Source organism: Urtica dioica, chromosome 7 (genome assembly GCF_054948205.1).
Source record: "Urtica dioica subsp. dioica isolate 48M chromosome 7, U.dioica_male_clone48M_v1_H2, whole genome shotgun sequence".
NCBI classification, from domain to species: Eukaryota; Viridiplantae; Streptophyta; class Magnoliopsida; order Rosales; family Urticaceae; genus Urtica; species Urtica dioica.
The window spans coordinates 30,038,658-30,052,316 of record NC_142762.1 but is presented as its reverse complement, the minus strand read 5'-3'; the positions used below and the strand labels follow the sequence as shown (position 1 = coordinate 30,052,316).

Sequence of the window (13,659 nt, the reverse complement as noted above, 5' to 3'; positions counted from 1 at the left end):
AAGGGGAGCATATGGGAGATCTATCTAAATACTGGAGTGTTATAGGTAATCTGCAGCATCTAGCACTTATGCGGCCAGACATCGCATACATTGTAAACAAGCTCATTCAATTTATGCAAAATCCGATAGAAATTCACTTGATTGCTTGCAAAATGGTGCTAAGATATCTCAAAGGAACGATCATACATGGAATACACCTATAACCATCACCAACACCATCCCTCACATGTTTTGCAGATGATGATTGGGCTAGCTGCCCTGATGATCGGAGACCAACCAATGCGTACTCTGTGTTTTTAGGTGGCTATCTAGTCTCTTGGAGCTCAAGGAAACAATATGTGGTGGCGAGATCAAGCACATAGGCTGAGCACCATGCTATTTCCCATGTTGCAGCTAAAGTGATGTTGACCAAGCCATTTCTCGAATAACAAAGTGTCAAAGTGATACAAACTCCGGTGGTGTAATGTGATAATATGGGAGCAATATGGGAGCAACTTCTATGGCGGAAAATCCAGTTGCATATGCTCGAATGAAGCACATAGAATTATATGTGCATTTTGTTCGAGACATGGTGATGAGAAGGGAGCTGGAAATCAGATATATACCAACTCAAGATCAAACCCCATACGTGTTAACAAAGAGTCTCTCAGTCAAGAGATTCAGTAAGTTGAAGGACAAGCTCAGTGTGCAAGAATCCCATTTTTCACTTGAGGGGGAGTGTTAGAGAGCATGCCATGTTACCTGTAGAGTTGCACAACCACGTGAGCGGTTAGAGGGTGGTTAGAGAGTCAATAGAATTAGCTAGAATAGTCAATTGTATATATATACACACCAAACAGTTATAACAATAAATAAGAAATACATAATACACAATCGAGTTGAGAGTTCTTATTCCTCTCTCTTTCTCTCTAGATAAATTATTCATGTTTTTCTCTATGATGCATTTGATGTTGTCATTCTAATTAGTTAATGTTTAATATATTTTGTGAGTTATAATTTTAATCGGGTCTCCGGATAAAATCACATAACTGTTGTTCCCCTCACAACATGAAGTTGTATATCATACTGTTCATGTATTATTAATATTATAATATAATAATAAACTATTTTATTAGTTTAACTAAAATAAAAAGGAATGTAAGAATATTCAAAATTAAAAAATTAAAAAATCAATAAATAAAAGAATTAAATTTGAAACAAATCATAGATACAGGTGAAGTAATCAATGACCATCAATAAAAACAAGAAAAAAGAACCCTAACGTAGAAATTGTTTAAAATAATCAATAGCTTTCCATATTTGCAAAGCCGCTTGAAATGACTTGTATCATGGGCGTTCTAGCTTACTAGCCTTTTTAAAACTTAAAATTGTTAAATAGCCAACGTTTTAATAATATTTGGTAATTAGCTAATCTTTGATGCAATAAGACAGAATTACCCTTATTATTTTTCCCTCATTCTTTGCCAAAAATAAATTAAATAAAAATAATTTATCTATACCTAAACACACACTCTCTCTCTCTCTCTCTCTCTCTCTCTCTCTCTCTCTCTCTCTCTCTCTCTCTCTCTCTCTCTCTCTCTTCGTTACATTTTTAGCAATGACGGAGGAAAAAACAACATCGTAGTTAATAGTTGATGATAACTGTTTTAATAGGTTTTTGGTATAAATCTATTAACAGTTATTACCGATTATTAGTTAAATCAGAGATCTATTAACAATTATTAACAACTATTAATCGCGCTTTTAATGTTTTTTTACTTTTGTCAATGGCTAAAAAATGTGACGAAAAAGAGGGGGTAAACATGAAAATAGAGAGAGAAAGGAAAGAGAGAGATAACTGAGATCCTAATAATTAAGTATTTTGAATAATAAATTAGATTTTATTCATTTCGAAAATAAATTATATTAACTAATTAATAAAGGTAAAAATGGTATAAACAATGTGACACATAAGCAGAATGACTAGAAATCGAAAAAATATGAAACGTGTGACAAAATGAAATTATTAGGTTTGAATAACCTTAATCAGTTACGATTCTCCAAGTATCATTGAATAATGATTTACTATCTAATATCATCAGTTCTTTTAATTCTATATTTGATTAGCTAAACACTCTTTCTTATGTTCAGTAACAAAAAAAAAAAAATAATTTGAATAAGAAGTTTAAAATGAAACTGTGTTGCGCAGTTGAAACTTGAAAGCTTTGTCAAATAGGACTTTTTATTATCAATAATTATATGAATTAATTACTTAAATACCCCCTGAACTATGACCCGAGTCCACAATTGCCCCCTCATTAAAAAAAGGTATCGTCTGTTTACCTATAATTTGGATTTTGTTTTGAAAACAGTCCTTCCGTCAAATTTTATATCATTCTGTTATGTTATGAGGGTAATATAGTAAATGTAGTGATCTGTTTAGTTTTGGATTTCAATTCTTTATTTTATTTAGAACGTTTAATTTCATCAGATCTTATTTCCCGCGAATTGAAGAAAACCCTCCCCTAAATCGCGAAATCGAGTAAGCACTTCCTAAACCCTGAAGATGGCGCCGAGAAGAAAATCGAGTAAATCGCTGGCGAAGCGTCGGAGGCAAAGCAAAAAACCAAAGGAAAAAGAAATATCCCCAACGTTTCCAGATTATGGTAAGGTTTTAGGTTTTGTCTTTTGTTTGTTTAATCATTATTTAAAGAATCATTAGAAACTTCTTTTCTTCGATTAACAGGGTAGGACCACTGTTATTTAGTGTTTGGGACCACATGTGCACTCTGATTTCTGTTGGTCGGTGTAGGGTATTTAATATGTTAACGTTGTTTAAATGGGGTACATATGGGTCCATCCTTGTCGATTTACTTCTTGAAGTTTGTTTGGCCATGTTGTTGGGGGTATTTAATCAGTTTTTTAGCTTTTGAGCCATTGTGAACAATTATTAATAGCTACTGTGTTGCCTTATTTTTGTCAGCTCATGGGTCTGGTAAATTTACAGCAGTTTTACACCACGGAGGGGAAATGGAGTTTGGTAATCGTGGGTGGAAGTACATAAATGGAACTGTCACTTATGCAGACCATTGTGACATAGACAGAATGAGCATTGTGGAGTTGGATTCTGTTTTGAAAGACCTTGGGTATGAAGTAGGAGCTGTTTACTATCTGAAACCTGTTGGTAGTAATGAAGTCGAGTATGTACATCATGATATTGATCTTTGCCAGATTATTGGGGAAATCATAAAAAATAGTAAGAGTGTTGACATCTGGTGTGGTCATCCTCGTTTACCTACACCTCTGCTTATCACTGAAAAAGCGAATGAGGATATGAATGAGGGTGTGAATGAGGCTGGGAATGAGGATTCAGTAGGAATTGATGAAGTGGCTATGAATGCTGAGTTGAATGAGGCTCTGAATGATGAGCAAGTAGAAAATGATGAAGTTGTGGTGAATGAGGATCAAGAAGGAAATATTGCAGTGGAGGTCAATGATGAACAAGGAGAAAACATTGAAGTGGAGGTCAATGAGGAAGAAGAAGAAAACATTGAAGTGAAGGTCAATGAGGAAGAAGAAGAAATTGAAGTGGAGGTCAATGAGGAAGAAGAAGAAGAAATTGAAGTGGACGTCAATGAGGAAGAAGAAGAAGAAATTGAAGTGGAGGTCAATGAGGAAGAAGAAGAAGAAATTGAAGTGGAGGTCAATGAGGAAGAAGAAGAAGAGGTCAACAATGACCAAGACGACGCAGAGCAAGAAAGTGGTTATGAAATGAGTGAAGATGAGGTCGTTGTAGATGGAAATGCTGTAGAAGGTGGCTTACTCGGTAAAGGAAAACAAATCTTAAGTGATGATGAAGTGGTTGACGGTGATAGCGACTATGATGGTGAGGAGACCATGAAGAGAAGAAGGGACCGTTCATCTAGTGAGGAAGAAGAGACGAAGATGAATAGCAAGGGAACTCGATACAGAAAGAAGAAATTGCCAGAATTTCCAGAATTTCGAGAACAAGCTGCAAACATCAATCAGGATTCATTCAAATTGGGAATGCTTTTCCCCAATGGAAAGACATTCAAAGAGGCTATGAAAGAGTACTCTATACGCTGTGGAAAACAAATTTGGTTCAAGAAGAATGACAAGAACATGATTAGGGCTGAGTGTAAGGATGAGAAGTGTAAATGGACGTGTTTTGCATCACTTTTCGACTCAAGTGATACCTTTATGATCAAGACTTATCGTCCACAGCATACTTGTGGAAGAAGTAACGTAAACACGTATGAATTTATATAATTTCCTTGTTTTTACACGTATGACCACCCACATCATATTTTTTTTTTACTTATGTGTAAATTTCCTTGTTTGATCTCAGGTTTGCAACGTATAGGTGGCTGTCGAAGAACTACATGCAAACATTTCAAGAGACTGATTCATGGTCTTGTCCCAATTTCATGAAGAAGGTACAATCTGATCTCATCCTTAAATGCTCAAAGCAGAAGGCATACCGGACTAGGAAGCACGCAACTCAAATCATAGAGGGCACTTACAAGGAGCAGTATGCGTTATTGTGGGACTATGGTGCTGAGTTGAAGAGATCGAACCCGGGATCCACAGTAGAGTTTGAGACAGAACGTGGAGCGGAAGGGCAGTTACTATTCAAGAGAATGTATGTCTGCTTCAAGGGATGTAAAGATGGCTTCTTGGCAGGGTGTAGACCATTGATAGGACTGGATGGTTGTCACATAAAGGGCCATCACACTGGTCAATTGCTCACTGCAATTGGGGTTGATGCTAACAACGGCATGTACCCCATTGCATACGCCGTTGTAGAGTCAGAAGGCAAGTCAAGCTGGAGTTGTTTTCTCAATTATTTGAGAGAGGATGTAAAGCTCAATAATGGTCTACACTGGACCTTTATAACAGACAAGCAGAAATGATTGAAGGAAGCCTTAAGTGGCATGTGGGAAGATGGAGCAATACCTGCTGAGCACCGACATTGTGCTAGGCATTTGAAAAATAATTTCACTAAGGTCAGTACTTTCTAATATTTGATCTGATAATACATGTACTTTCTTTTGAATTATTATCTGAATTATATTAGTAGATGGTACAGAAAGGATACGTACATGAAGTCATATGAACACCAACTCCATCCCATCAACACCAAAGAACAATGGCCAAAAACAAACTTAGAGCCGATGGGAATGCCACCTAATAGAGCTGCTCCAGGACGGCCTAAAAATTGCGCAGACTAGAGCTAGATGAGTTGGTCCCACCACGAGCAACAAAGATGACCAGAAAGTATGTGGTCATAAAGTGTTCAGGTTGTGGTGAGATTGGCCACAACTTGAAGAGCCTTTTTTAACTGATTATTATGAATCTGAACTAGTTAGGAGGCTAATGTCTTATTTGTGCTGCAGAGACAACAGAAAAAGGAAAAAGGATCTAGCCAGTCTACTCAGCAAACAGAACCTCAACAGCCTACTCAACCTGCAGCTCAACTTCGGGTAAAACTTAAGTATATTCACTAATATTATGTGCTTGCTGACATTACAAGATTATTATGTTTCAGCGAAGTCCAAGATTCAAAACTGTCAACAACCCGAACAAGAACAAAGGTCTCATTCCAAGGAAGCTGTTCAAGAAGTAAAAGAAGTGTAGAAGACACATGAAGCATGAAGCACCATACTTTTGTGATGAATCAAACTTTTTTTTTTTTATTTTGGTGTCCTTATAACTGATGATGATCAAGTACAATAATTATTTTGGGGTGTAATAGTTAACTGCTTTGTTGTGCTTAATTTTTGGGTTACACTTTTGTAACAAACTTTACTTTGCATAAATATGAAATGGAAATGGAAATGGAAACACTTGTGCTTGTACATATAATAACTGTCTTGTTACATATCAAGCCATACATTCACATCTACTGATACATATACATCCATAGTCTCCTGATACATATAACAAGATTGGAAATAGAACTTCTACGTTACTTAAACACAACAGCAACAGCTAGAACAACAATAAGGAACATTAAAATAATCTTCACTGTCCTAACTTCATGTCCAATTTGTTCAATTTCTCGACTAAGAGTCTTCAATTGGCTTGCAAAGACATCTGATCCAATTTCTTGCTCTTGAACCACATAATTTGGTTTCATTTCATTTCTTTGCCTAACCACCTTGTTCACTTCATCTACTGGGTCAATCCATTGGAAAAAAACCACACCCGTCGTGTTCATTTGCCTGAAACAATGAGCATAATGTTTGAATATACAAAAACCCCCACACATCTTCAGCGCAGGACAACATGGGTTTCATCGAAGACCAGTAAGTATATCGAATCATACCTTGAATAAGGAACATCCAAAAAACCGACGACCTGGATTTAACTTCGTCTTAGATGTACGCCTCACGCAAACAAGTTCGCACCTGCATATCGGCGTTCCTCGAAGTTCTGCCTTGGACCGCTCTTCTTCTTCTAACCCAGAAATCCGACACTTACTCCATGAATCAGAGCTTGAAGCTTCCAATTTTGTCTCCCTTGTGTTTGTCGATCTGGGTTTCATAGGTTTAGGTTTCATGTTGTTTTTTTGGTTTTGGGGATTTAGGGTTTTTGAAATCTTTATTCTCGAGTCACAATTGATAAGTTCATTAAGGACATTTTAGACATTACACCAAGATATCAGCTGACGTGGCAAAAAAACCGAGCAAAAACATAACAGAATGATATAAAATTTGACGGAAGGACTGTTTTCAAAACAAAATCCAAATTATAGGTAAACAGACGTTACCTTTTTTTAATGAGGGGGCAATTGTGGACTCGGGTCATAGTTCAGGGGGCATTTAAGTAATTAATTCTAATTATATTTATTTCCTGGCATAGCTTGCAAAAAAAGAGGATATACAGGAAAGAGACCAGCATTCATATTGATAATGACAACGAGAAAAGCGAATGAAAATAATGGAGTATTCGCATAAGAGCCCAAAATGAGCACTAACTTCTAGGGCTTACACATATACCAATTGTCAATGTAAGAACGTAATGGGAGGGCGATATGTGTACTTCATGCAAAGAGTATAAACTTTTTATGTGCCACGGATCTGCTTCCAGTGGCCGTCACCATCTTGAAATTAAATTTATACTATTCTTTTTTATGCTTTGCCCTCAAAAGACTCGACCGGACAATAATTTAGGCCTTCTCGACCCGTACAATAAGAGTACCGATCCGACCTTCAAAACGGACACATATCTCTCGTGTTTGAAGATGTTTATTACATAAATATTTTGATTTTTTAAACTTTTTTACAAATCTCTCTTTATTTCAAACGATTTTGCCTTTATTTTAACGGTAATGATCTGGATGTCGGATTTCTTACAAAGTCACTTATATCTCAATGGGAGACATGAGAATGAGAATGGATATAAATCAGTGACAGGCTGTCACATTGACGTGGCAAAAGTCATCCGAGTCGTCATTTTAAACCCGATACAAGTTTTTTTTTTTTTGGATTATTTGAATATTATAAAAACTTAAATTTTGCCATGTATTTAATCTTTGATAAATTTTAAATAAATATATCACGAAACTTTAACAAAGCTAAAAAGAATATTAATAATTATAAATAATCGTTAATAATTATAAATAATTATTAGACTCTAAGAACATAAGTGAAATGCTAAGAGCATCCAACCAATACTACAACATTATAATAACTATTTATTTAAAAGTTACAACAACATATTGACTATTAGCAAATCTCTAAAAAATTTGGAGACTCAATTACTTGGTGTGTGTATATATATATATATATATATATATATATATATATATATATATTACAAAGAGACTCCTGAGAGCCAGAAGTATTGAAGGAATGGCCATAGGAGTTTGTTGTGTTATGAAGTTATTGACGATTAGAAATAATCCATAATAATGGTAGAAATTCACTCAGTTAAATAGAGTTTTTTCTCTCATTATAGACAGCATGAAACGGCCGACATAGATTGAAATGCCAGTATTATCATGATAGGATCTCTATAGTATGGAGATCGAAATTTAATAATAATATATAATATTTATGCGGTATTATGTCTTTATTAGTCCATCTCATTTATAGTATGATCTTGTAAAAGTTTCTCTTATGACATTGAATGGAAATGAAAAAAAAAATTCTCATTTGCAAATTGTATACTTTCATAACTTTTCAATATATATATATATATATATATATTAAGATGTCTCATATTATTGTATCATAATGGTCTTGTTGTTAGATCTGACTTTGTCTTATTGTATCATGGTCGGTCTTTCTTATTTTTAAGTTATTGTATTATATTAGTTCTTTAATAAGAGAGCTGTCCCTTCTTCGATACCTAATCAAGAGGATCTTCAAAGACCTAACTTCGAGGCGTTTGATACCTCTTTTCGGTCTCCGTTTAAAAACAACTTTACAATCCTACAACTAAATCTTTGAGTAGTTAATCATATATATATATATATACTCCCCGCGGCTTGGTGATTGAAAGAGACCGTATTACAGACTCGTGAGATTGCCGTGATAGAGTAGCATTTCGTGTTATTCCTCGACATCTTGTTTCAATGTGTCTTGATGTGATCTAAGCAAGCTCAAGCGCTTGACGGGCAACAAACAAAAAAAATTGAATGAACTTGTAAACCATAAAAAGAAAAGTCAAATTAAACGGTAAACAAATTAAATACTTTAAAAAGGAAGTATTTATGACATAAACAAAATATTTGAAAGATTAAATTTGACCAAAAAAACACATGGGAAGATCATTTCCTCATATTTAACAGCCCGGTGTCACCAGAGAATAATTGGCAGCAGCCGAGAGTTGAATAATCTATTGGCAACCAACTTTGGAAGAGCTAGACATACTATAAATCTATGTATCTTACACTCATACGCTCCTCCGTTCTCAGTGAAAAAAAAAAGGAACTAAGAAAATTCCAAAATAATCTTTACACTGTTTTTGGAAGAGCCGGGAAGGGATCAAGACTTGTAGCCGATGAAACAATCTCAATAAATATGATTTTCCTAGCTGTAACTTATTTTCGGTGTCTTTCAATATATATATATATATATGGTAACGTAGAACTCAAGTTTTGTTTTTACTAGGGGTAAAAGGTCAAATTCAAGGGCTCTATTCTGAGTAGTGGAAAGTAAGAGGGACAGTGTTCTAAAGCCTCAAGTAATGGCACAAGTCTCCATCGGCCTCTTCATCCCTCAACTTCCTAAGAGCCTTCTTCTCTATCTTTCTTATCCATTCTTTGCTGACGTGGAAGATCCTTCCGATCTCTTCTAGGGATTTGGGCGGGGCGTCCGCTAGCCCGTATCGCAGAATCAGAACATGCCTCTCTCTCGACTCCAACACAGACATCATATTGCTCATGTCCCTTTTCATGTGCTGCCTCATCACGCTCTCTTCCGGGCTATTCACCGTCACATCCGCCATGTATTCCTGCAACAAATCATGACCAACTATCGTTTTAGGATTCGGGAAAAAAACATATACAAAACAGCGATTCGAAACTAATTGATTAGCAATATAGCCAAAGTTTCAAGTTTTCATAAAAAAAAAAAAATAAAAAAAAAAAAAAAAAAAAAGGAGCTAAATTTCAGTAACTTTAGATATTTTGCAAATCTATTAATTTCAATTGGGTATTCAACTATAACACCCTAGGATTCGCCTTTCTGGTTTCGTGACAAAGAAAGAGAGCATACCATGCGTTTGCCCGAAAAGGAGTCATTGATCTTATGATCGACCGAACCGACCGGTCTCAAGCAAGTGGTTGCCAGTCTGATTTTGTCCAAGGAAAGGCCCGTGAGCATGGCGATCTCGTCCTCGTCCGGGTACCGCCTCTGATCGTTGCTCACTGCTTTCCGTGCCTTCTGGATCTGGTTCATTGCCTTGCTCAACGTCGCCTGAAACACACACACACACACGCACGCACGCACGCGAAAAAGAGAAGTTCAGCAACAAATACAACGAGAGAGAGAGAGTGAGAGAGAGAGAGAAGGGTTGACATACAGGAATCAATATCCCTCTCGCGTGACTCGCCACCAACCTCGACATTGACTTCTTTATCCAGTAGCGGACATAGGTCGAGAATCTGTAACCCCTCGTCTGGTCAAACCTTTCGGCGCCTTGTAGGACGCCTAACTTTCCGGCCTTTATTTTTTTTAATTGAATCCAAACGAAAAAACAAATAAATTAAGATGGAATCTTCAGCAGAGAAAAGGTTGTGGAATATGGGAAAATTCAGAGACGTGCCTGAAGCAGATCGTCGACGGCTATCCCAAGGCCTCTGTAGCTTCTTGCGAGGTATAGAACCAAGGCCTTAGTACTCCTCACGAGCTCGTCCCGGCACTGCCACCCGAAACTTAAACGTTTTCGCAGCACGTCCTCGTCGAGACCCGCCGCCTCGGCCCAGAGGCTCAAGCTCGCAACTCCACCGGTTTCCTCTTCCAACGCCGTCCTGATTCGCTCCAACTTCACGACCATCTGGTGTAATGGAATCGAAAGCTAAGCAAAGGTAACTCTTGAGAATTCCAACGACCGTAGTTTTATACTGGTTTTTAGTCCATCAACTGTTATTTGAGTGGCATTTTGGTCCATAAACTTGGTCCTCAAAACTATTGATTTCGCAGCAATATAATTTATTTACAAAAGTTGATTTTATAGAAGAACAAATTAAACTATATTCAGACGCTAAAAAAACTAAACAAAAGTAAAAGATATTTGGATTTAGTGATACTTTTTACAATTATAAACAATATACTTAAATTTGTAAGAATATTTTAGGTGGTTAAGGTGTTTAGAAAATGACTAAAATAATACTAAATCAGACTATCTTGCCCCAAAAATTAGTTTAGGGACCAAAATATCACTCGAATAATAGTTTCCCTAGAATTAACTTGTAGATTTTCCAGACAAGGAACATGATATAAGAGGTATGTGGTAGTACCTTCACTGCTGTTGCCATATCAGCCTCGTTTTTGGTCACCGAGAGCCTTCTGGTTCTCGATTTCCCCGCTCTTCTCGCTGGGGAAGCGTCAGGGTGTCGAACTCCTCGCCACATTGTCTCTTCCTCGGGTGAAACTTTGTTGGGATTCATCGATCTCCTCTTCCTCGATTTCCTCTCCTCGCCTTTCCCCGTCCGGACGACCTTCTCGCCCACTTCGACACACTCCGTAGCCGCGCTCGACAAGTCAAGAAATCCCGGGGAAGTCGTCCCGAGGCTCCTCGAGAAACGGGTGTCGAAAAACGCGAGAGCTCCGAGGCGACCCAGCTGCAACAGAATCTCCCATTCCAGCCTCGACGCGTCCGAGTCGGCAAAGCTCTCTTCCAGAGCCCCGAGGCTCTGGACCAGCAAGCTAAAATGCGTCGGATTGGGAACGCCGTTCGAGTCCGGGCTCGAACCCGTGGGAACCTGGGAATTGATCTCAGTCAAGGATGATGATTGTTGCTCAGAGAAATAAATGGTGAACTGAAATAATGGCCAAACCTTTATATCTTCCCTCTGTTGCAAGCCATCCTCTGAGATTTGTGGAGAAGCTGAGGAAAAAGTGCATGCTTTGACAGGGTCTTTGCAGAAGCTCTCACTTTCCTCGGAAATAACAGACAGAAATGACAGTCTTGGCGAGTTGAAATGACCCTCCTTACCACTAACTAGATTGCAAATAATCATGTCAAAATTAAGCAACATGTCTTTAAGAAAGAATTTCAATGGAGATGATTATAAATGGATGCTCGTCTGGCATTGAATTTTTATTCTATACGATCCCGCATTACAATAATAGAAAGTCTTGGTTAAATTCTTCAGTCATACACGATCACATTCAAATGCCTATGAAAAAATTCTACATGTTACTGGGTCTTCAGTGTTTTGTCGTACTCACCAGAAGAGGAAGCTGAAAAGAGCTTAGAAGGCGTTTTACTGTGGAAAGGAGAGTGAAGAGGAAAAACCCACTTGAGATTTAGCCTAAAACCCAGACCCATAATTTTGGCTGCGGCGAGGAACATGAAGGTGATGAAGAAATGGAGTCCATTAAAAGTTCATGAAACGGGTACTTTGTGTTTTTATTACACTGTGAAGAAGAAGAAAGAAAGGAGAAAAAAAAAGAAAAAGAGGAACCATTTAAATATCTAGTTGATTCGAGACTTACTTGAGAATTGAGATATTTGGTTTTGCTATCGGCTTTCTCAACCACCGGTTCATCATCTCTTTCTTAAGTGAACTTTTAACCACTTTTTGCCATTTGGACCCGTAACCAATGCCTTCTCTCATTTCCTTCTTCTCAGTCACACATGACACATTTACTATGAAAAAAACGACATTTCCTCTCCTACAAATATATATATATATATATATATATATTTACTATATATGTATGCCGTGACTAGAATACTCAGTTTCTTGTTTTACCGCGTTTGAGTTAAACTAATTAAATAAGTATGTGTCCTAGATTTAATATAATAAAAAGAGATATACAAACCAGTGACAAAGCCATGAATTCAAGTTAGAGGAGCTAATATGTGAAAAAAAAGGTTAAAAAGAAGTTAATTTGTAAAATTTTAAGATAAAAAAATGTAAAAAAAAATATTTAAAAAGGGCAAAAAGTGCAACAAAAATAAAATTGAGGAAGGGCTATAGCCCCCTCTGGTTCCTTACTTTCTTTCAAATTCAAGCTCAAAGTACGTTTGTACTCAATTTTTGTACATGCAAAGTTTACTTATGCATTTATCTACACTTTTATGAAGAATTCTTAAAAGAATAAAGTTACTTTTTCCTCATTTTTTTTCTTCGTTAGTTTTGATATTCACTGTTACGCCATCCTTTTCATAAGATAAAAATGATACCCCGAGAGCAAAAACGACAAGAATTGACAAAGTTCAAGATCTAACTATCGACGTGTTGAAACCATCGTTATGATACCATCGGCAAAGTTCAAGACCAAACTATCGGCGTCTCAAAGCCTTTGGTAAAGGAAGACTATCGACAAAGAGAAAAATCCTTGAACTATTGGCGGCCATACCATCGACAAAGTTTGAGATCTAACTATCGGCAACCTAAAGCCTTTGGCAAAACAAGACTATCGGCGAAGAGAAGAATACTTGAACTATCGGCGGCCATACTATCGGTGAAGTTCAAGACCAAACTATCGGCGTCCTAAAATCTTCAGCAAAGTAAGACTATCGGCAAAGACAAGAATCTTTGAACTATCGACGGACAAGACTATCGGCACAAAAAAATCGGCGTTAGACCATCGGCGAACTTCATGGCCGAGACTATCGGCATGGAACTATCAGCATAGAACTATCGACATGAAACTATCGGCATCCAAGACACACCATCGGCCAAAAACAATCAAGAGCCTAGAGTAATAAAGACTGAGAAGATTGACTCAAGAACAAATGTAATAAAGGGCTCCATTGATTCTAGAATTTAGACCTAACCATTAATAGCGAAGCGATGGGAACGACCTCCAAGGCTCAATTGCCTCCAAAACCCGCTCAAACTCCAAGATGAAAAACTATAAATACCTCTTCCATCCACTCTCAAGGTAAGTCTTTCTCGACTTAGAAAATCTCTGTTTCACTCCCGACTCACTATATTTTTCTCTCTCGACACTTGAGACGAGAGATAAGCCCTCC

General features: G+C 37.2%; 1 protein-coding gene across 2 annotated transcripts; it reads right to left on the bottom strand.

Moving 5' to 3' along the window:
* Positions 1–9,010: 9,010 nt before the first annotated feature.
* On the bottom strand, positions 9,011–12,188 carry SIGC (RNApolymerase sigma-subunit C). 2 transcript variants are annotated; one of them, XM_089621075.1, is made up of 8 exons: positions 12,171–12,188; positions 11,904–12,011; positions 11,510–11,673; positions 10,970–11,434; positions 10,276–10,506; positions 10,033–10,173; positions 9,726–9,926; positions 9,011–9,462 (listed from the first exon to the last, which is right to left on the bottom strand). In XM_089621075.1, exons 2-8 carry the CDS (start codon positions 12,001–12,003, stop codon positions 9,181–9,183), a joined length of 1,584 nt encoding a protein of 527 aa, XP_089477201.1. In that variant the 5' UTR covers positions 12,004–12,011; positions 12,171–12,188; the 3' UTR covers positions 9,011–9,180. The 2 variants fall into 2 exon arrangements, with proteins under 2 accessions (XP_089477201.1, XP_089477200.1); XM_089621074.1 differs by lacking the exon at positions 12,171–12,188 and having other exon boundaries at positions 11,904–12,129.
* Positions 12,189–13,659: the final 1,471 nt, after the last annotated feature.

What these genes read in the sequence shown, in the direction of transcription:
- SIGC (XM_089621074.1), bottom strand. Translation starts at nt 12,027, where the DNA reads ATGTTCCTCGCCGCAGCCAAAATTATGGGTCTGGGTTTTAGGCTAAAT. An exon ending in CTTTTCAGCTTCCTCTTCTG is followed by an intron (nt 11,674 to 11,903) that starts GTGAGTACGACA and finishes TTTGCAATCTAG; the next exon opens with TTAGTGGTAAGGAGGGTCAT. An exon ending in CCGTCGACGATCTGCTTCAG is followed by an intron (nt 10,174 to 10,275) that starts GCACGTCTCTGA and finishes AAAAAAATAAAG; the next exon opens with GCCGGAAAGTTAGGCGTCCT.